A 23,285-nucleotide genomic window follows, 5' to 3' on the forward strand; every position below is an offset into this window, starting at 1 on the left:
CACCCAAAGACTCAACGTATTAGGAATACGTCACCTATAGACAATCAACCTACCTTTTAATGCACTACTACGCAAGGCAGCAGCGCATTTCGAGATCGAGACCGGGAAAACTTCTCCTGACATCGACTTTGTAGAAAAGATCATTAAGGAGAAACCCCCTGTCAGCCAAACCATTCCCCTTCTCTGTATCGGGTAATATTTTCGCTAGCAAAAATCGCCATACATATGGTTGTCGGGAACGGCAATAGGTGATATTTTTGGTGGCGAAAATATTAAGTGCGGGGGTTGCGGGGGTGTCCCCTGCACATAAAAAAATGATGCGGAGGTGTCCCCGCAGGGTCCATGTGTTATTTTCGGCGCAAAAATATGGCGATATTTTTGCATCGCAATATTTTTGCGGCGATGGAACCCCCTTCTCGCCTCAGTAAAGAGACAATTATTCCTTCACTATCCACTCCCGCGTTGATCAGAGGGGTCAATCCGAGGATGGAAAAATGATTTAGTCCTTCTCCACCGGACCCGTTATACATCAGGGGCCACTCTGTACCAGACTCCTTAGTGGTGACAAATACTAGGAAGAGAGCAGACGTCCCGCTGTCAACTAGCGAGGCACCACCAGATAAAGAGGGTAAAGAATTGTATGCCCTAGGAAAGTTACGCAGATGCACAATGGAGCAAACTACGTAAGGACACTGAGGAGGTACCGGAACCCCTACGTACTCGGCTTCTAGCCACGGTGACTGAAGGGACCTTAGTCAAGCAAAGCATCATTAAAAATACTCTGGATGCTGCAGAAATTGCTGGCCGTTCCCTAGTCCAAGGAATCCTCCTCAAACGCCATGTTTGGCTACGTAATTCAGGCTTTAAACCTGAAACACAAGCATCTCTAATTAACAAACCTATAGAAGATGCAAACCTCTTTGGTAAGGCGGTGGATGAGGTACTAGAGACCACAAAGAAGGCATTTGACACCATCAAAACCCTAGACCAAATTTCAACGCCTCCCAACAAACGTGGTTATGGCAACAAACGCTTTTTTCGAGGCCAACACCAGCAGCAACAACAGCAGCAGCAATACTCTGCAGGTAACTGGTCCTCTAACCAAGGCATCAGTGGACAATACAACCAAAAAGGACAACGTTGTGGAAAGGGAAGAGGTCGGGGTCCCACCCCTAGAGGTTCCCAAGCCACCAACGCCAAATGACTCAAAGATTCGGGTCCCCTCCCATGCATCGCCGGTCGGGGGCCGGTTAACATCCTTTCTTTCAGCATGGGAGGGTATAACATCAGACCGCTGGGTACTATCAACCATAGCCCGCGGTTATTGTATAGAATTCAACAGTTCCCCTACGTACAGACCCCCAAGGGGACGACGCATGTCACCAGAACACCTCGCCATCCTTCTTCAAGAAGTGGACCAACTACTAGAAAAAAGGAGCTATAGAGGTTGTGCCTCTATCACAGGTAACGGAAGGTATTTATTCAGTGTACTTCCCTGTACCCAAAAAGGACTTAACCATGCACCCTGTACTAGATCTGCGCCCAGCGAACACATCCGTCAAACCTCAAAAGTTTCGTATGGTGACTCTACAGGAGGTAATCCCCCTGCTTTCACAGGGAGATTACATGACAACACTGGACATGAAAGATGCATACTTTCATATTTTAATGTTGCCAGCGCACAGGAAATACCTCAGGTTCATGATAGAGGGCAAACACTACCAGTTCAGAGTGCTACCCTTCGGCATAGCATCAGCGCCAAGAGTGTTCACGAAGGTACTGGCAGTGGCAGCGGCCCACCTGTGCAGGTTGTCCATCCCAGTATACCCTTACCTCGACAATTGGCTCATAACCGGGGATTCTTACGAAACATGCTTCTCAAATACCCAAAAGACTGTAGACCTTTTGTTTCAACTGGGCTTCTCCATCAACGAGAAGTAGTCCAGTTTAGACCCCAGCCAGATCAAACAATTCCTAGGGGCTCTAATTCGAACAAAGGACGGCCTTGTCTTCCCCTCCAACGAGAAGGTCCAAAACATGCTGTTTCGGATCCCTCAATATGTGGCCGGTCGAGAGGTGACGGTACGCAAAGCAATGCGCTTACTAGGAATGATGGCGTCATGTATTTATTTGGTACCTCACCTGCGCATGCGCCCAATGCAAGAGTGGCTCAACAGCCAGTGGTGTCAGGCCAGCGGACAATGGGATGATCTAGTGGTGTTCTCGCAGGCCTTGGTTCTCGCAGGCCACGGTGGTGGTCGAAGGAAAACCTGGTAATAGGGATACCATTTGCCAGGCCCGCAGTGGAAGCCACTCTAACCACAGACGCATCCCTCACAGGATGGGGGGCTCGCCTATCCCATCAGACTGCTCACGGAGTTTGGACTCCGAGCGTAGCATCCAATCACATAAACTTACTGGAGCTACTAGCTGTGTTCAAGGCACTGAAAGCCTTCCAGGCACACCTGCGAGGGAAGACAGTGATGGTCCTCACGGACAGCACCACAGCCATGTACTACCTCAAAAAGCAAAGGGGCACTCGCTCTCCAGGACTGTCCAAGCTGTCCCAGAACATCTGGAAGTGGGCTCTCAAACACATGTTCCTACTGTCACAACATGTACCAGGGGAACTCAATCTGCTAGCAGACGAACTCAGCAGAGACTTCCCTCTGCCCTCAGAGTACGAATGGCGGTTACACGAAGACATTGTCTTCGACGTCTTCACACAATGGGGATTCCCAGAAATAGATCTGTTCGCAACTCTGGAGATCTCCCAATGCCAAGATTACGCCTCCAGGTACCCCCAGAACCAATCCAAGGGGAACGGTCTATCAATACCATGGTCGGGGAAATTTGTTTACGCTTTTCCCCCGACTCCCCTTCTCAACAAGATAGTGTACAAGATGCACCAGGAACAAGTTGCCATGATACTGGTGGCCCCTATGTGGTGCCTTTGTTCGCTCACTTGATGGAGATGTCCCAATCTCCTCCAGTGAAACTTCCCTGCCCGTACAACATGCTGTCACAGGACAAGCAGGACACTACATCCATGACCATGAACTTAGCAGCCTGGCTCCTGAGATCATAGAATTTGGACATTTACAACTCCCGCAGAGATGCATGGACATTCGCAGGGAGGCTAGAAAGCCTAACACTTGTCACTGTTATTTTAGCAAATGGAAGATATTTGTCATCTGGTGTAGGGGAAGGAGCATCAACCCGGTTGACTGCTCTCCCACACAAATTGTTCTGTACCTGACTCACTTACTAGACTCAGGCTTGGTGTTTAACTCTATTAAAGTCCATTTAGCTGCACTTTCCGCATACACCACTTCCCAACTTAGTGTCATGGTGGAAAGTCCCAGTTATTAAAGCCTTCATGGAAGGAGTGAAGAGGATCCACCCTCCCATAGCTAATCCCGCTCCCGGATGGGACCTAAATGTGGTACTACCCAGGCTCATGGGGTCTCCCTTTTGAACCCATGCACAAAGCAACACTTAAAGACCTCACTCTTAAGACTGCTTTTCTAATAGCTATCACCTCCATTAGGAGAGTAAGTGAACTACAAGAACTCTCTGTATTAGACCCCTTTGTAACCGTTCACAAGGATAAGGTGGTTCTACGCACACATCCTAGGTTTGCACCAAAATGTATCTCTAAATTCCATGTCAACCAGTCTATAGAACTACCAACGTTCTTTCAAAATCCTTCAAACTTGGGTGAGAAGAGCCTGCATACACTGCATGTTCGCAGAGCCGTGATGTTTTATATGGAAAGAACTAGACCATTGAGAAAGACTAATCAGTTCTTTTGTCTCGGTGGCAGCAGGAAGAGAAGGAGATGCAGTTTCAAAATCCACTGTTTCTAGATGGATTGTACAATGCATCACTCTGTTACACTCTTGCAAAGAGAACTACCCTTCAAGCCAAGAGCACACTCCACTCGGGCACCGGGGCTTCCATAGCTTTCATTGCAAATGTCCCTCTTGAGTCCATTTGCAAGGTGGCAACCTGGAGTTCTGTTCACACCTTTACAAAACACTACTGTCTATATGCCCACTCTAGAGCTGATTCCCAGGTGGGACAAGCAGTATGAAGACCTCTTTTATTTCTACTGTTCCTTCTCACAACCCACCTCCAACTCCGGGTACTACTCGCTAGTCTATGCACAGCATGTGATTCTAAGCAGATTAACAAACATCAGAAGACAATGCATTACTTACTTATCTGATGGTTGTATCTGCTTAGATTCACATGCGCTGTTAGGTAAGATTTCCACAGGGCTGGTAAATCTTCCTTGCCTGGTTCAACTCCAGAACTTTTTGCTTTTCTAGTGAGATATTTTCCATTAATACCTCAGTGAGTGGGAACCTTTTTCCACACTCACCTGTCTTTAACTTTTTTTATGGGTGTCATTTTTAAGACTCTCCATAGTGTCTTTTTAAAGTTATCATGTCTAACAACTTATTGGCAATAAGTGCCTGTTGTTGCTGGGTTGCCCTAGGGGCTCCCCCTTTAACTTTCTTGTGCTAACCTTGAGTGAACTACAGTTCCCAAGGGTAGAAAGGATCTTCAGATCCCTTTTACATTTTATTCTGTGAAACCAGCACACCCCACCTTATGTGGAGTGCTGGGGAGATACAATGTATCCCCTTTCACATTTAAACTGTAACAATTCTGTTACAGTGACAAGCTTACCTTTAATGGCTGGTGGCAGTGATACCTTTTACTAATTTGGTGCACCTTTACCGCGTGCTGTACTCACAGCTGCAGTAAAGGCACCTAAGGGTGCTCATTTTTACCAAAATGGCCCCTGTCTTCTTTTTCTGCCATTTTAGTGTTTCTTGTCGTTTCTTGTTCCTTCCCCTGACATCCAGGGCGGGAAAATCCTTTGTTTGAGTTTTGTCTTTGGCGGGAGTCCCCTGGACACCCCGCCCAGGCTCCAGTCAGTCTGTAAGCACAGGAAGTGGGGGAGGGGTCCCAAACTTCCCCCTCCTTTGTCTTAGGTCTTCCTTCAACTGGGCCAAATCCCAGTGGGGGGTTGGCTGTCCTGATTGGACAGCCAGACGCCCCTTTCTTGTAAAATGCGGGGAGAGAATGCAGAGGTTGTGTTGCAGTTCCTGATAAATACTGGAAACCTGGAAGCTGAAGTCATGTCGACCACTGGAACCGAAAACCGAAGAGGATGACGAAGGAAAAGCGGCGGGAATGATTTCCAGCGGCCGGAGAGCCTGCTTTGTAACCGGAGCCTGCTGCAGCCCTTCCTTCCGATCGACCTGGGGTCTCCGAAAACGACGACCCGAACCCAGAGCCTGGTGAGACCCACTAGACTCAAGACGACCTGCATTTTGAGCTATCCCACGGGTTGCTGCGACCTTGCGTTCTTGCAATACCCCAATACCCTGGGACCTCCTGCCACTGTGCGGTGCACGGTCTTCCGAATTCCGAATCTCGCTGAAACTTCGTGGGCATCCTTGTCTATCTCCAGAGACACGAATCGAGTCCAAAAAGTCCCCTCACAAGAGTGCTGGACCTTTTAAACGACGAGAATTCAACCGCGATTTTCTGTCTTCTTCTGTGCTCCTTGAAAAGGCGCCAAACCCGCAGAACCGAGTTCAGCCGCGAGAGAAATCTTGCCTAGAGCGTTCTTCATCGATCCCTACTGCAAAGTCCCTTCTGAAGTCTTGTGTTCAGTCTCCAGGACAAGGAATCCAGTGACCGGGTATTTGGCTGCAGTCCCTGAAGTTCTCCTGCTACAATCTCTTCTTCATTGCTGAGGTACTGTGTTGGCTTGGGTATATACTTACCGTAAGCCTGTTGGGATTTCTGTGTAGTCCTGGGGTGTTTTCTGTGATTGGGAGGTCCCTCGTCCAGTACACCCAGTCCCACTGCTAGAATCCTGCTGGGGTGTCTTCTGTGAAGCCCCTGGACCCTCTTCTAACCCTAGAAGTAAAAGTACTCACTTGTTTGCCAGTTTTCCTCAGGAAACTGACTTTTGCTACTAAAGAACTTATTCTAACACTGCCTGTTGGTCACTAGTCCTTGTGACCCCCCCTTCTGCCACTGAGAACACTCATGCTCTAAGGGAAAAGACTTTGAAGGGATTGGGACTTCTGCCTAGAAAAGAAATCAAGTGTGTTTACTTACTTGTAAAGAGTTGGTTGGTAACTGTAATTCTAAGAGTGAACAGTTACAAAAGTTCTTACTGATCTTGGATATGTGATGCACTATTCTTAAAAGTATGGTTAACATCTTTCCTTCCTTAGCCACTGTTTTGCCAGTCTAAAAGAAAGTAGATGTGAAGGTATTTTACTCTCCTGTGATTAGGTTGTGCCTCTTTACAAAAGTAATGTGTTGGTTTCACCAGATTATTCCTGAAGGGTAATTGTATGAGTGTCCTCCAACTGTTGGTATCACCAGGTTAGGCCTGTTAGGATAACTGTATGAGTGTCCCCCAACTGGGTCTTGCTTCCCCTGACTTGCTGCTAGCCTGTCTTTAATAAGTCTACATTAGGTTGTTGCCAACCTAGAATATCTATTCAGTAAAGTGTGACATTGGGTTTTACTTTCCCCTTCATTGTGAAGTTAAAGTAAGTGGGTTTTACTTACCTTGTGTTAGCTGTGTGCCATCCAAAACAAGTTACAAGAGTTATTGCTTACCTCAATCTGGGGTTCCCTGATTTCCAAAGCATCTGTAATTGTACATTACATCCATAGGTATTACTCACCTGGTATAACTGTGTTATGACAAAAGTAGTTATAGGTTTTTACTGCACCTAGAATAAGTGTTTCACTATTCACCAAAAGTATATTGTCCAGTTGACTGCTTATGTGATTTGTTCCAAGAGTCACTGTACAACTGGAAGGGCCTACTGTCCTTGTATTACCAAAAGTAATCTAAAAGTAACCATTGGTCTTTTACTCCCAAAGAATAGGCTTGGCCTATACTAAATGTGTATAACAAGGTTTTGACTTCCCTAGAACTACTGTTAGGTGTTCCAAATAAGGTCTATACTTGGGTCTGTGTACTTTCAAGTATAGTGTTGTGTTTTATATTGTGATTTCATATAATGTTTCAGTATTTACTTAACCCCTAGATTTATCTGGGCCTACTTGTATTTAAATAAATCCTTTATTTTTATAATACATAGTGTTTCAGTGTTTCTTTGGATCAATTGTATTACAATTTTCACTTGTACTGTATCTACTGCCCTCTCTCCCTCCTAAGATAAGCCTGGCTGCTCTGCCTACGCTACCATGTACTCAGGTGGTACAGTCTTATACTAAGAGTGGAGTCTTGTACTGCCTCAGTTGAATGGTTTTACTAGGCCCTTAACTGGACTTCAGAAAAACTGTCCTAACATGCGCCCACCCTTCTTCCCCGCTCGGATGGAAGGAACATAGACTCACTCTATATCTCTCTTTTCTGTACTCACTCACGTCTAATAGGCTCCCTCAGGGCGGAAAAAATACAAACAGAGGGACCTCGATGCGTGAGGGATTGTGGGTACACTGCACGTCACTATAGGGATAGTGTTACAGACACGCCTTGTTGACGTCCCTTTTTCGACTACGAAAAACAAAATGCAATACTCCGCAGTGACCACTGGATGTCGGACTATGCACAGCATGTGAATCTAAGCAGATACAACCATCAGAAATGCTTTTAGGGTAAGTAATGCATTGTCATCTATCGCAGAAAGAGAGCGACGCACACGTAGGGCAACCATGTGCCCCTATTATGGGACAGAGACAACAAAGTGTCTATAACAGCAGCCTGATTGGTATGTAGTTGGATTCAATCAGCTGGTTTCTCCAGATTGGGGAATTCCCTAGTTCCACCTGATCGCTACCAGCTTAAATGAGAAGTGAGACTTTTTCCCCCAGGGGATGCCTTGTAGAGGTGGTCTGATGGATCCACTGGTGATGCCTTGGGAGTTTAGTTTGGTGCACGTATTCCTAGCATTCACGCTGTCCTTTGTTAAGGAATTTGATTTAGTAGAGGACAATGATGATCTTAATTGCTTGGGACTAAGCAGAGGGAGCTTGGTACTCTGCTCTATTGGGCAAACATTTGTGCCCTTTGTGCCCTTTGTGGTAGATCAATTATACAGAGACTGACAAGGTGGCATTGTGGTTACACCATACTTTATTCTAGATTGCATGCAAACTATACTGTCCCTAACGTTAAGATTCTTGGCCTTACTCTTTAACGGAAAATATAAAAAGGTGCTCATCAGGATGTCTGTTACAAAGTCCTCCGTCCAGAATCTTAAGCTTACATTAGGTCTGCCCCTACACTATAAACAAAACACATACATTTAACAAAAGTACAGTTTGGCCTTGATAACTGACTGGTGGTTGGCATTTGACCCCCAGCTTCTCAAAAGGGCCATCTGTCCTCGTGTGCAGTCTAAGCCGGTGAGCTGAATGACTCTCTCAGCTACTCTTGTGTGCATTTGTCATATTTGTCCCAATAATGTCTCTGCTTCTGTCCCTGGGGAAAGGGTTTGTTAACAACTGGCCTGTGCTTCCCCACCCTGACTATTATCCTGGTAGTCTCTCTCCCAAGAAAGATACTGGAGTTCATCGCCCCCTAGATGGTCTTGGTCCTTATCCCACTTTGGTATTTGGCTCCCACCCCCTTGGAGGGGGTTTTGTTTCTCTTACCCTGCCTTGGTGTCTTGGGTCTCTCCGCCAGCGTTGTGGCTTGGTTTCTCTCTTGCCTTGGGGACTCTTACCCCGAGATCCCAAGGCCAGGGATCTCTTCCCTGTCCTTGGGATCTCGGGGTATCTCTGCCCTGGCCTTGGGATCTCGGGGTATCTCTGCCCTGGCCTTGGGATCTCGGGGTATCTCTGCCCTGGCCTTGGGATCTCGGGCCTCTCCTTCTGCCTTGTGGTTTAGTTTTGCGTACCTCCCCTAGGGGATGTTTCTTGTACCCCACCTTGGGGTCTTGTGTCTCTCACTCCCCCTTGGACGTTTGTTGCTCGCTGTTCCCTTCCTTGGGGCCCTCCCATCTCACGGTTCCCTGGAGTGACTGCGTACCTCAGTGCGGTGCTCCTCCTGGTTAGGCGTTCCAGTAGGCCAACGCGGCTTCTCCCTTCCGGCTTCTTAACAGTGTTCCATGAATGGTGTAGCTGGTGCTCCCTTTCCACTATCTTCCTGCTGGGCTTTGGTGTCTCTTCCTTGTTGAGCTGCTTGTTCGCCTCTTGGGTGCTTTACACTGCTTGAGAGCTCCCGAACTAGGCTTCTCCGGTTCGTGCCTCGGCACGGTTCGATCCGCCATCCTTCCTTTTTGCAACACACCAGGAGGAGGGCTTACGGACTGCTCTCTTCCAATGCTGATTGGGTCTTTATCCTCCACACTGCTAGGGGGTGGGGCCTATCCCTCGCTCTCCTTTCTTGGATGTGGACGATCCCGAAAAAAGGATCATAAACCATAACAGTCAGTCTTACAGGAAGTTTAAAGTCCTCTTAAAACTTCAGTCTGTTCTTGCCAACAAAAACATTGGGATTTTGGGATTAGGGAGGAATACTGATATCCTCAGGGACAGGGAATCTGTTAAGCTTACCGGGGCCCCCAACCAGCGGGGGCACTGCAGGAGAACCCACTTAATGCACTAAAAAAACTTTTTTTTTAATTTGCACTACAATTAGTAGGCAGCCTTTTGCACCATTTGTGGATGCACAACTGTGCCCTGTGTGTGTTTTTAAAAAATAAAATAAAAAAATCTTTTGTGTTTGGCTGTCTTCCTCCCTTGTCAGGTAGGAAGTGGTCCTATTTGGTCATGGATTTTTGCAGGCTCCTTGCAAGAAGCATGAAAAGATGAGCACTGTGTTTGGAACTGGGTAGAGGGCTGCCTCTCCCCAATTAACCAGGTTGATGGTAATGTTGGGGCTTCTGGCTTTCTAAGATTGGACACCACCCCGTTTGAATGTTTCAGGACCTTGCATTGGTGGGCTACGATTTAACCCCACACATCCCACCCCTGAAATTATGATATTGGGAGTATCTTGAGTGATATATTTGGTCGCCCACAAGGGCCAAATATCCAAGACGGAGACTAAGAGGTATGCTCTGTTACTGGTGCTGAAACCTACATTGGCCAACCCAGTCTACCACTCTGCGAACCTCTCTGAATCTCCTACAACCCGGAAGGACCTCTAACTGGTGCTTTCCTCTTTGACTAGTGCAACCTACTAGTTGTAGGTCCTGCACTCCTGTCCTCCCCTACTGTAAGAGTTGCTGGATCCATGTCTGGTCTTCATCCACCAGAGAGGGGGCATCCTCCTTGTACAGCTGTCGGGTAACTTTGTGGGTACCTCCGTTATGGTACTGAATCTGCCTGATGCTGGTGCTTCATCATCCCCAAAGAGAGGAAGCCCCTTGCAGCAGGAGTTCACCGGCCCTGCCACATCGTGCCAGCTGGCCCTTGCCCAGAGTTCCTTCAACTTTATCCTTTGTCTGCTGCATTCTTAAAGTAGTGTCTCGCCACATAGATCTTTCTACGTTGGAATGCTGAGGTCCTGCCTGGTAGTACATCCAATAATCCGTTAATGTGACATTTGCAATGCCACACAGCGAGACCCAAACGTGGCACTAAAAGTGACCCCCTACAGTTGTGACATGGGGACCTGATCCGCCACTACAATGTGGGGACAGTTTCCCGTACTGCCCTTGCTTACGTCGTGTTGTTGGTTTCTTCATTCGTAGTATGATGCCCTGGGGTGCATAACTGTGCTGGTAGCCCCTGGTCTGGGTTGTCCTCTTTACACTACTGTCCACTTCTTCATCTGCATGGGCCTGACTGTTGGTGGTGATACTGTACTGTCGGCATCCCTCCCAGATTACCCTTGGTGCATTCAGAAAGGCAGATACCCCTTCTCTTCACAGGAAACCTACCTTCACTTAGTCTCTGGGACTGAGTCTAGCACGATTACTTGAATACAGCCCCTTTCTTTTTTGGAGCAGAGTAAGCACTGCTACCAAGTATCCTTTGTCTAACTTACCTTAAACTTTGGTGACCTTGAACCTAGGTTTGGATTGTACCAAGGTTGATTCCAACGTTTCGGTTTGCACTGTAAACCCTGTGTAAATTTGTAACTTCTTGTATGACCATTTCTTGATTTCTATAAGGAGAATCTTCTTTCTTTTTAATTGTCTTACCTCGCTCACCCTGTATCTTTTTGCTCCCGCTTCTTCCCCCCCCCTAAACTAACCCCCTGGATAGCCCCAACCCAGAAGAAACAGCACCAGCATTCTTGTGTTGAAGGCCACCCTCAAGCTTTATCTGCTCTCCCTGTAACGCCTGCGCTATCCTAGCTTATTTCCTCCCTCCTCACTCGCATCCATGTAAAATACATTTTGACTATCCATCTTGTCCCTATGGACTACCCCACTGTAGATGCTTCTTTTCTTTGGCCCTCTGCATCATTCCAATTGCTTGTTCCAACTGACTACCCTCCATGAACCCGCCCAAACTGGTTGAGTCCAAAAATTCGATCTACTGTAAGGTACCCACTGGTGGGTACTGCTCAGATCTTTTTAATGCAAAGCTTTACTATGTTGTACACATTGTGATTGAAACACCACAATTTTATTTTTTTCCGGCGCCTGGGAATGGGGAACTACCAGGGCATTACAGGAAAAAAGAAAATCCCCCATCCCATCGAGTCCTATTGGACACAATGGGGAGGACCCATGCACAGGCAATGTGTGCAACAGTGTCGCTGCATCCGTCAAGGTCTGCGAGCGGGTTCCGGTCCGCCCGCCAGTTCACACCTTTTGGGCTGAAAGGTACCTGCTCGCAGAACTCGTGGTTTGCTGGTCTGGATACAACGGTACCGGCATGCTTACCGGTACAGTTGTTTCCAGACCGGCAAACTCGTAATGAGGCCCCATGTCTTTCTGATAAAATACAATAAATAATTAATTTGAGGGTTGGAGCTTTCTTCCTTCAAATGGTCTCATTTTACTTTGAGGGAAAAAAAAAAATCTTCTAGTTTAACCTCATACATTGATGCCAGGTTTTCATAGGTGGAACCTCACAGGTCCTTATTTTCTGTGGTGTTTGTGTGCTGTGTTGCCAGACCAAGGGGTATTGTCTCAAACAATGAAATTGTTAGGTTTGCTGATCCTTTAACTGTAGGATTTAGAGCTGGATCGTCTTAATCAAAACCTGCTGTGAGTTGAGGGTCTCAAGCCAAAGCTGCCTACATTCGATACTTTATTTGACACCAATATCCATCATGTTTGGATTTTATCTGGTACAGCACTATGGCTTCAGCCCCCATAACAAAAGTGAGGTTGCGTTTGGTTGCTCTTTCTCAGAACCTGGTTGCTGTATTTGTTTTTTTAAATGAGGCGGAACCAGTTAGATTGATAACATGCTATTAAGTTGTAAGCCTGACAAATTAAAGCTAAAAGTAGCGCCTACGTATTCAGCATCCCTAAAAAGGACTTATCCCTGGGGAACAAGGAGCAAATGCATGGCAAGGTGTGTGTCTCTCTGTGTGTCTGTGTCTGTGTGTGTGTGTCTGTCTGTCTCTTAAGATTTTCACAGGGGCCACTCCTGTTTCAGGCTGGGTATAGAGTTGTCTTGTGTGAAGCCTAATCCTTGGTTTGTTTTTATCTCCCCTTTAGCACTGTACACGGTTTTTAACAATGGAGTCCGTACTCACAGCCAGCCAGATCCGACAGAAGTTTATTGATTTCTTCAAAGACAATGGCCACACTTATGTCCACTCTTCGGCAACCGTCCCCCTGGATGACCCCACTCTGCTTTTTGCCAATGCTGGAATGAACCAGGTACGGGTGACCTTTTTTTCTTCATATCCCAATACTCCCTCGTGTGTAGTTTGCGCTTTGCATTCATAGCAATAAAGCAAACCTGAGAATTTGTCAACCTAATATGATAGCCTTTACTGTGTACATGGCATTCAGGTTGGATCTTCATGGTTGTACAGTAAATCCATAGGACATGAAGACTCCAAAGTGAGACAGATAAGTGTAGATACAGGAGTATTTTCCGTTGCAGAGTAGCTCACCTACAAGTGCTGCAAATCTTAATCGAATCATGAAGTCTGTCCCTGTTTTTCGGTTGTGGGCTTTCCGGTAAGAAAAACGTTTTCTGATTTTAAAAACTTGGCCACACGCATGCTAATGGACATTCCACTTGACATGGAACAAGAGTAAGGGTACAAGCGCCTCCCCCAGCCTTTTATATGCCAGTGATATATTTTTTCTTTTTGTTAGTATGTTTTCATATAAAACCTTTCACATGGTCCAAAAACGTAGAATCAAGATGTCATAGTTTTCAGTGAATTTTACAACACAAGTTTAAATATCAAAACAAACGCGGCAGAGAAAGAGACGTGGAAGGACGGATAATTTTCAGGAGGGATTTAACCAGTGAAAGAGGTTTTCAATACAAAGGCCATAACATGAGAATTTAGAATGGTGCCCTGATTTGAAAAAGGAAATGTGTTTGCCGAAACACGTGTAATCGCAAAGGGCTAATACATATTAAACACGAATTGGCACAATCTTAATTTGGGAATCAGAACAGATCTTTATTTCTGGCGCATGTTTATATGTGGAGACAAGTTGCAATTGTATCAGACGGAGCTGAGGAACCTTTGTCTCCTGTCAATTCTTCATACATGCGACAACACTTTCAGACCTGGAGGCTATAAGGGCGTAGGGTTCATAAAATTGGTGTCCCCTAAGTAGTTCCTCAAAACTTTATCACAAGTTTAAATATCCATTTCAACACTTGAAATGATGTACTGTTTATGTTAGTAAGTCATTTTCTATAATACTGTTGACCTGATCATGGCTTCAAACCAGACCAAGCAGTTCTTACACTGGATGCCAGAAGCCAGTAACTGGTAAAGTTGGAAGCAATTGCCTACGATGCATCATACGATTCGAAGTCTGCTCTTTAACCTGGGTAAGATCATGTAGAAATCTGTTATATTCAGTGTGATGGGGTACATGCAACAAAGTCTGTTTTTTTTAATGTAAAAAAGTTTACCTTTTACAGTCGACATGTTGGTCTTTTGCAGTGCCCCATCTCATTTCAGTGCCTCCATAAACTTTAAACAGATTTTTACAAAATAACATGAGCAACCCTTCTGGATTTATCTTGGAAGAATTTAACATATGGGTGTATTTGCTTATACATGTAGGCAGTGTTATTTGCGTGACCTACAGAAAGTCGGTACCCATAACGGACCAGCCAAGGCTGAGCGCAAGGGGCGGGTGGGGAGATACTGGGTAAATTTAGACTGAAGGTACTCTGCCCATACAGCACCCGATGTACAATGCAGAGTGCCTTAAACGTGATCCGCTGCGTGACAGGAAGCCAATGAAGAGTACGCAACACAGGAGAGCTATGAGCCCCATATGGAGATCCTGTGGCCACCCGGGTGGCCAAGTTTTGAAGGCGTTGGATCATGCCTTTGGGCTATGCGAGATACAAGGAGTTACAGCACCAAGGCGGCAACCACCGGGGGGGATGAAGAGTAACCGGTAATATAGGAAGCACCTACTTTAATGTTTTGAGGTGAAAATGACCTGCTTTAGATACTGCAGACACTTGGTCATTCATAGAAAGAGAGAGGCTGAAAGTATTACTCTGAGATTCTTCACCTTGGTCACAGGAATAGGAAGAGCGCCAAGGTATGAAGGCCAGAAGGAAGATAACCAAAGAGTGGGGTGAGGAGGGGCTCCTACCACCATAACCTCTGTCTTGTCCCCATTCAACCTCAACCAATTGCGACTCATCCACAGCAGTCAGGCACTGATGAAGGCACGACGATACCTCAGTCCGATCAGGATCTGAGTGTCGTCAGCATAGAAATGGCACCTGACGCCGGGGGAGCGGATGAGACGGATCAAAGGCCAGATGTAAATGTTGACGAGAATGTGTGACAAGACGGAACTCCACAGGTAAGGTGGCATGCCGGCAGGAGTCCGAAAGTAAGCAATGGAAAGCACCTCAGTGCGATCGGCCAAAAAAGAGAAGAGAACCAGGCTAAAACCTGAAACGAGATGCCAATCTGAGTCAGGCGAGTAAGTAGGGTGGGGTGGTCTATGGTGTCGAACGCAGCGCACAGATCCAAAAGAATCAGGGTGCCCACCCCACCTGCATCAACCAATCTGGCCATGTCATCTAGGACCGAAACAAGTACACTTTCGGTGCCCCAACCAGGCCTAAAACCTGATTGGGCAGAATCAAGAAGTTTGGAGGATTCCAGAAAGGAAGACCGAAGAGGAGGGTGACCAAAGATTCCAACAACTTCATAGAAAAAGGAAGTGAAGAAATAGGACGGAAGTCGGAGAGAAGCAGTGGGTTCAATGAGGGTTTTTTCAGAAGGGGAATAATAGTGGCGATCTTCAATTCCGACGGAATAACCCCCGACTGTCATGAGGCATTTCTGGCCGATGTAAATTCCGTTAGAAGATCCCAGGAGATCTTTCATAATTACTAATGGTACCGCATCAAGAGGAGAGCCTGACTTGATGCGTTGTATGGCAGTAAATACCATATCCTCAGTGAAGAGTGGAAAGGAAGACCATTTTTCCAGTGTAGCTAGGTTACGCCTATCTGTTTCCTCTCAGGAGCAAATACTGACACTGATGCAAGAATATTATCTTGTATGGCTTTAATTTTAGACACAAAAAACGGAGTCACGTGTCTATTTCTCGAATTCATATATCCACTTCCCCGGCCCAGCTGGTTGTTAAAGGCGGGAGCGCTTTAAAATTATTTACATCCATTTGTGCCCAAGACACATACTGCGCCCTACCCACGTCCTTGTGTATCGGAAGCATTAGTTGAGCCCCTTCTCTTCCCCTGCTTTCTGGTACTTCCCTTTTTCCTTGCTACTGCCGTTCTGCCAAATTTGCTCTGTATTCCTTTGCCCCACAAACTAGCCACATAAGGTGTTATTTCAGGTGCCTGTTGTGCTGCCTCCTCCTCAGCATCATCCACCAATTCATCGACGGTACTCTACCTATCATCCCTCCTCCCCCCCACCCCCCCCGATCCATCTCTGGACCTCTATTGGACCTCACTGTCCCGTAACCAGCGCTGCCTGCCTTCCCTCGCCATCCTTCCTTCTCAGTATGCACATCCTTCATTGCTGTGCTGTCCAATCTAAACAAAATGTGTCCCGCCCTTCATTCGTCTAACCTGCCCCCACTGTGCTTTCCCTTCGCTCTGTGCTGCTTGTAGCCGCAGCAACCCTACCTGTGCTGATTCTAGTGCTACCTCTTACTCCTTCTGCCCTTTGCAATCTTGGGGCGGGGCGGTTACTGGGGTGGGTATGTATGGGGGTGCGGGGCTGTGGCTGGGGTAGGCACACAGGTTGAGTTAGTGTACTGGGCGAGCTTCCAATGGATATACTCCTATATTCTGTCCCGCCCCTCTGCCGGTGTATCCCCTTCATGGGTATTCCGCCCCCTCCCCGAATTGGTGTCTTCTACATCCTCAACCATTTACCACAACTCTACAGCTACTTGCTGCTAAGAATGTTGTCCTATGCTCCAAAATTCCATTACTATGGTTGCCCTGCTCTGGCCAGGTGCGGGGCATCCCCACCTCTTGTTTCTACCACCCACTGCTTATGGTATTTATCTTCACCCGCTACAAGGGCAAGGCCTTGTACATGTATTCTAGAGGGGTCTCTCCTCCCGTTATAGCAATGTGTGCACTCTAAAACGCAACTGATCGCGCGCTGGGCACATTGCAATTGTCAGTCAAAAAATCAGTCCACGATCTCCTCCTCCCTGTTAGCCCAAGTCAATTTTCCTTCCCTCCTTTTCACGCACACTTAATGTCACACAACACTCGCTCCAAAAAAACACCCCTCCTCTGGCCTTCACTGTATCCAAAAATAGTAACTCGTTTCAGCTTGTTATCTTAGCAACAACCACTAGTGTATCCAAGCCCCATTAAATATGCAGGGCTTCTACTCCTTTCAATTTCTTCTCTGTTACACAACACAACATAAGTGGTACCACCTTCTCCCCTCACTCGGGGAGGCTCCCTACACCCCTATTTTACTTTCTGTAATCTCATCCGGAGAAAAACAATAATAATGAAAATAAAAACCACAGCTACACCATACACAAACCCTACACCCCACACTTTTCCCCATATACTATTCCCGTACTTGCCATCACTTGCAAGGGTATACTCACATCTGCGTGTTCTCTCGAACTCCTCCGTTATGGGGTCCCAATACTAGCATGCACTCTTCCCCTGTGCTGCGCACCCACTCCAAAGAGCAGACAGGAATTCTGCTGCACACCACTTGGTAGTACGCGTTTCTTGGGACTGGTCACTGCAGGTGGGCGCGGCCCCTCCGGAGAAGCGTCCCGGAAGCCTCCGTGGGCACGGGCGTTGCTGGGATCACGTCTGGGTCACCAAATGAAGGTACGCCCCTGCACGCTCACACCAGAAAATATGCAACCCGCTCGGGGAAAAGGCCCAAGTCACCGTCTGCAAGGAGAACATGTATGTATTTCTACAAAATGAAAGTGCAGCACATTATAAGCACAACGGCATCACTGATGACGTAATTACATACAGTAAAATTGTACAACTTGGAGGAGTCATATACATGTCGTGCCTGCTCCATATGGGATGCCAGGCCATTGGTCCATCTCAATCTGTTTATCTTTCTCCACTTGGTTACTACTGGGCTCGTCATCCGCGGTTAGGATGGCCTAACAATTAGCTATTTGGAAAAAAAATGTTTTATTGTTGTAGCAGTGCACCTGGCAGTCAGATATGTCGACGATAGTTTTCCTTACCCCTGGAGACGCGCAGAGGGTCACATCGTATAATATCAGAGTGTTAAAGTGACATTTGTTTGATTATTATTTGAGATGGTAACACTGTTATCTTATGGTCCCAACGTATGCGAGTATGATGAATGTCTGTGTGAGTTATGAATGAATAGATTGTGGAGGGGTATTGCTTTGTGCATTGAGCCCATTTTATGAATTTCTGTGACTGTTTTCCGTATTTGTATAATAAATATGATGTTTTATTATTAGTTGAGAAAAAGTTAATCTGTCATCTTTGGTCTAGTTGGTCCACCCCTCTCTTTTTCTAATAGTCACAGAGATGGGCCCGGAGGAGAGCCGAGGTCACGCTAACTCGCACACTTCACTCACTCCCAGAAAAGTCTGCAAAATTCCAAGGTCTTCCACCTTCTTTTTAGGCTATAATTTGAAACCACCCTGCACCTCGCTGCACAAATCATGTGACCCACCTGTGAAGGCAAGATGGCCTTTCTTTCTGATCTTGGTGATTGATCGAGGGGTGTAACAGTTTTATGGTTGGTGGTCTGGGTTTGGATGGTATGGTGGTAAGTGGGAGTCTTAGGATAAAAGCATTGTTAAGGTGTATTTCTTGTGTGGGGGTCGTTTGGGGCAGGAGGACCTTGCTATGTGTTCCGTGGGATGGTAACTGCCAAGAGGCGCTCCGCCCCCTTCTCATGACCTTGCAGAGCACATTCTTCCCAGAGCATGAAGGCCTGTAACTCGTAAGACAATGAAGGGTTTATGAATCTGAGAAAATGGCAGCCACTAACTAAGATGGCGTTCACACTCGCATCTACTATGTAGCCTCCAAAGCATGCACCACTGTGATTGTGCACCGCCTTTCATGTGCACTCCCTACTCCCTCCATGTGCTCTCTAGCTTCTTTTTCTTGTTGGGTATCGCCTAGGGGAGTGGGAAGAACCTCTCTCCTTCCCAACAGTAATAATTTGAGTGCCAGCGGAACTGTCTACCATACCCTGTATTACTTCTCACCCATATCAGACCTTTGCTGCCTTCATTTTTGTTTCTCAAATATTCGTTTTACTGCCTCTGAGAGATTGCATATGTGCCATATTAATTTTGAATCAGGGTGGTGTTTAAAGAGTTGTCCGCTCTAAGTTTTGACCTCCTTATTTGTGCACAACTGGATTTAGAAGGTTCCTTGATGGAATGTCTCCTGTCTACAAGCCTTTTCTTTGTAACCCTCGTCATTGTTTTTAATGTACCGGTGGAAATGAGACGCCACGTAACTCACACAGATGAATCAATTTTGTTCTTAAATGCCTGCTCGTCCAAAAAGGTGTACTGATGAAGCATTTACACTGGTGTACTCGTTGAAAAGTAACTTGTATCTTTAGGCAAAACATTATCTAGAAGTGAGGCATCCAAGTTATTAAAAGGCACTACCAAGCATGCCTTCTTTGCAACCTTGATATGTTTCAGTGCCCCCTGACTTCAATACACATTTTTTAAATTGAAATATTTTGTTATATAGGGCTTTATGCCAGACTCCTCCAGTTTCTAAGTGTTGTAATAAAACCTATTGTTATCATCACCTTTTGAATGGTACTTGATTTATTGACCTTGGAAGGAAGAAAGGTTGTCACCGTTTGGGCCTTCAATGGAAAAATGCAATGTAAAAAGCATGTGTTTTGTAGACTATGTAAATGTGTTCTCTGAACACCCACACTACTAAATAACAATTTTTAAAACCCATTTATTACGTTTGGGCCATCCTGCTTTTTTAAAATTCAAATAAATCTGTAAACTAATACATTTGAGTTTGCTTTCTTGGTTTAAGTCTTTTTTTCTGGTTATGTTACTTTCAGTATAAAATTGGTATTTGTACCTTCATTTAAGTCTGGTTATTATTAACCATGTTATTATTCAATTATTAGATTAGCCCTATTGCCTGCTGGTGGGTTGACGTACATGCTTAATATTGATTTCAATCTTGTTTAAGTGGTGTCCTCCAATGTTTCAAAAATGTAAGGGATGAAGTTTTCCATGAAGGGGATCTCTGCACCTAGAGAAGTCCCACACACTAAACACTAGGAATCTTGGATGGTATTGCTCATACGAGTCGAGCAAGATTTTCATATTTCTCCAGCATGGGGTCTGACATGGATTCACATGTTCATGAATATTCCCCGTCGTCAGGCTGGGAACCCTCGGTAAAGAAAAAAAAAAATCGGTATCAGTTTCGTTTCTGATCTGTCTTTCTTAGTAGTATCCAATCACTGATCTCTGGGTCATACTGCCCCCAGCCAATGACTGACCTCTCCCTAAGCCCCTCCCCTGGCAGCCATCCTCAGATTTTTACCACACGTTCAAGTGTTGGGAGTCCTTGTGCTATAGCTCTCAAGCTTTTGCTGCGTTTTTGCGCTTTTTCAAGGAGATTTTCTAATTTTTCGGTTAAATCGAGCCTCGAGCTCCACCGTTTCTTCTTCCGATCAACGGGGACCCGTTTCATAATTTCCTACGCCCCTCAAGGGTGAAGTTTTCGTCGAGTGACGCTTCTTGGAGGATTCCAGAAGATCTGAGGCCTACCATGGACGCGGCCCAGGACAAGGGTAGCTCGACGCCCGGATCCAAGCTGTTCAGGAACTGCCCTGGATGCGGGTTACAGAATGTTTCAAGGAGGACGAGCATTCGAGATGTCTCTACTGCCTTCATGAGGACAAGACACACGTGGAGAAGGACTGTGCGTTCTGCAAGAACCTATTGGAACGGACCATGAAGGATCGTCGTTCCCGCCTCGTCAGCTGGCTGGAGAAGGGCCTAGCAGGTGAGAAGAAGAAAAGGTCAGAGCGGTCTTCTAAGTCCTGTGAGGGCGCCGCGGCGACGGGGGCCGAACAGAAGTCTTAAGCACTGCAAGTCTGCGGGCACCGGGAGCGCCGAACGGTCGGGCTCTTCGGCTGCCAGGCAGGGCGCACCTTCCCCGGCACCATCAACCACAAGCCAATGCTCTGTTTCGGGGAAGAGGAAATCCGAGAACCCGGGTAAGCTTCTGGAGAGGCCCAGGTCGATCTCGAAGGATTCAGCCATGGGGGAGCGAGGCGGTGACCCAACCCCCCCCCACCCTCCCCAAGGTGAAGGCATCAAGCACGCCCAAGGTGGTGAAGGCCTTGATTCACCCGGCTAAGGCCTCTATCGAGGGAGTCGCGGCGACCCTGGCGAAGCCTGTGGAGGCTACACCAGTGGAGGCGAACTCGGGGCCCAGAGTTTCCCTGCCACCGCGGAGGGAATCCTCTTTCCAGCCCATCGACAAGACCACGGTGGAAAAAGAGGGGGGGGCGGTGGCCATTACGGACATGGATTCAGCCTCTGAGGAGGAGCTGGTAGAGGCCATGAAGAGCCTCAACGAGAGGTTCGAGAAGGTACGATCCCACGGGAGAGATCCCGAAGAGGTGGTCGAAGATAGCGACGGTGGCGCCGACGAGGCCCCAGTGGAGGAGCAGCCAGCCCTCCCGTCGCAGCCATTGCCCGAGCCTCAGGACAACTCTGCGGCCATTTTGATGGCGATCCAAACCTTAAGCACGGAGATGAGGACGAGATTACCACGAACCCCCACGGATGATCCAGAACCGGGCCCGTCAGGAAGCCCTCTGAACAAGCGGAGGAGAGTTCACCCCACACCCCCCCCCCCCCCGCCCTTCATGCCCTCGCAGCCCGTGGAGCATTCATCCCCCTCTCCGGATCCCAGGGATGACACGCCGACGGACACGACGACGACGGATACGGATGACGAAGGTGGTGACGACAGGATGGATCTTCCATCACCACCCCCTTGGGCTTCCCCGCCCAATGAAATTGGTTCCTTTCACGCCATGATCACCAGGGCGTCCGAGCTATTCCAGCTCTGCCCTGAGGAACAGAAGGAAGGTTTTCTCTATCAACGGCGAGAGGCCAAGAGAAAGACGGTCCTCGCGGTACCGTTACTTGACGATATCTAGGACGAGGGACTTGCGTTCCTGAAGAACCCATCCACGACGCCTGCCAAGAGGGATCGGTACGAGAAGAAGTACCGGGTCCCCGACGCCGCCCCCTTGTGCCTCAGGGCTCAGCCGACGCCGGATTCGGTCGTCTCAGCATCGGCCATGAAGAAGGCGGCGGGGGCGACAGCTTCAACCTCCACTTCCCCACCTGACAGCGAGGGAAAGAAATTGGACGCCATGGGGCGACGGGTCATCTCGTCAGCGGCAATGACAATTAAAGCGGCCAACGCCTTAGCGATTGTGGCCCGTTACGACAGGGAGCTATGGTACAAGATAGCTTCCCTACTGGACTTCCTACCAGACAAGAGGGCGGGGGCCCTAGAGATTCTGCAGGAAGGTGAGGTGGCGTTGGACCACGCCATATCGGTGGCAACAGACATTGTCGACACCGGGTTTCGCCAGTTAGGCAACAGTGTTTGCCTTCAACGACGAGGCTGGCTCAGGACGACAGACTTCCGTCAGGACGTGCAGACCAGAGTGTTGGACATGCCGTTCGACGGCAACAACCTGTTTGGGAAAATGGTGGATGAGTTGCTGCAGGCCATCAAGGCCGACAAAGTGACGGCCGGAGCCCTGGGAGTCCTTCAGCAAAGACGGCCCTTTCGGAGCGCCGGAGGCAGACAGGGGGCCTCCAAGGGATCAGGCGGTGGTTCCTCTACGTACCGCCAGGCGGCCTGCTCCTTGTCCCAGGAGGCCTACAGAGGTTGCAGCAAATGAGGATGATCTCGGCACCAAGGCCGCCTCCAAGCAAGATTGAACCGGCTGTAGCGTCGGGCCCCCACCGAAGCACCCCGGTGGGAGGCCGGCTGGCGAAGTTCATCAGCGTGTGGGAGTCCATCTCCACCGACCGTTGGGTGCTGGATGCCCTGGCCCACAGGCGCACACTCGAATTCCAAAAGGAGTGTCCCGCGTTCCTCGACGCCCGCTGGATGCAAGCGGCGGGCAGCTTCGAAGACAAGATCCCGCTCAACAAGGTTTTCTGTCGGGCGATTCCGGGGTGGGGCACCCGTGCGCACCTCACGCCGGGCACATCAGGAGATGGTGACGACGGACGCCTCCCTGGAGGGATGGGGTGCGCACAGCGGAGATCTCCACGCAAGAGGCCTTTGGCTCCCGGAGGAGAGGTCTCTCCACATCAACATCTTGGAGCTCCGCGCCGTGTTCTGGAAGCTCAAGTCGTTCCTCCTGTCCCTCAAGGGCAAGGTCGTGAGGATCTTCACCGACAACACCACCACGATGTTATACATCCGGAAGCAGGAAGGCACCAGATCCCCAGCCCTCTCCGAGGAGGCCCAGGATCTATGGCACTGGGCCGTCGCCCAATGGGATGTTTCTGGTTCCCTTCCATTTGGCAGGAATAAAAAACACCATTGCCGACTCACTCAGCAGGGAGCTGCACTCGTGCCACGAGTGGGAACTACGCCAGGATCAAGTGGATCGGCTCTTC

General features: G+C 47.9%; 1 protein-coding gene across 1 annotated transcript in view; it reads left to right on the forward strand.

Annotated features, from left to right (window-relative positions):
* AARS1 (alanyl-tRNA synthetase 1) overlaps positions 1 to 23,285 on the forward strand; it is a 751,871-nt gene that overhangs the window by 42,635 nt on the left and 685,951 nt on the right. The window contains exon 2 of the mRNA XM_069655037.1: positions 12,645 to 12,809. Within this exon, the coding sequence (XP_069511138.1) occupies positions 12,666 to 12,809 (144 nt within the window). The 5' untranslated portion in view covers positions 12,645 to 12,665. The remainder of the gene's footprint in view (positions 1 to 12,644; positions 12,810 to 23,285) is intronic.

Source organism: Ambystoma mexicanum, chromosome 1p, assembly GCF_040938575.1.
Source record: "Ambystoma mexicanum isolate Mex_15411 chromosome 1p, UKY_AmexF1_1, whole genome shotgun sequence".
NCBI lineage: Eukaryota > Metazoa > Chordata > Amphibia > Caudata > Ambystomatidae > Ambystoma > Ambystoma mexicanum.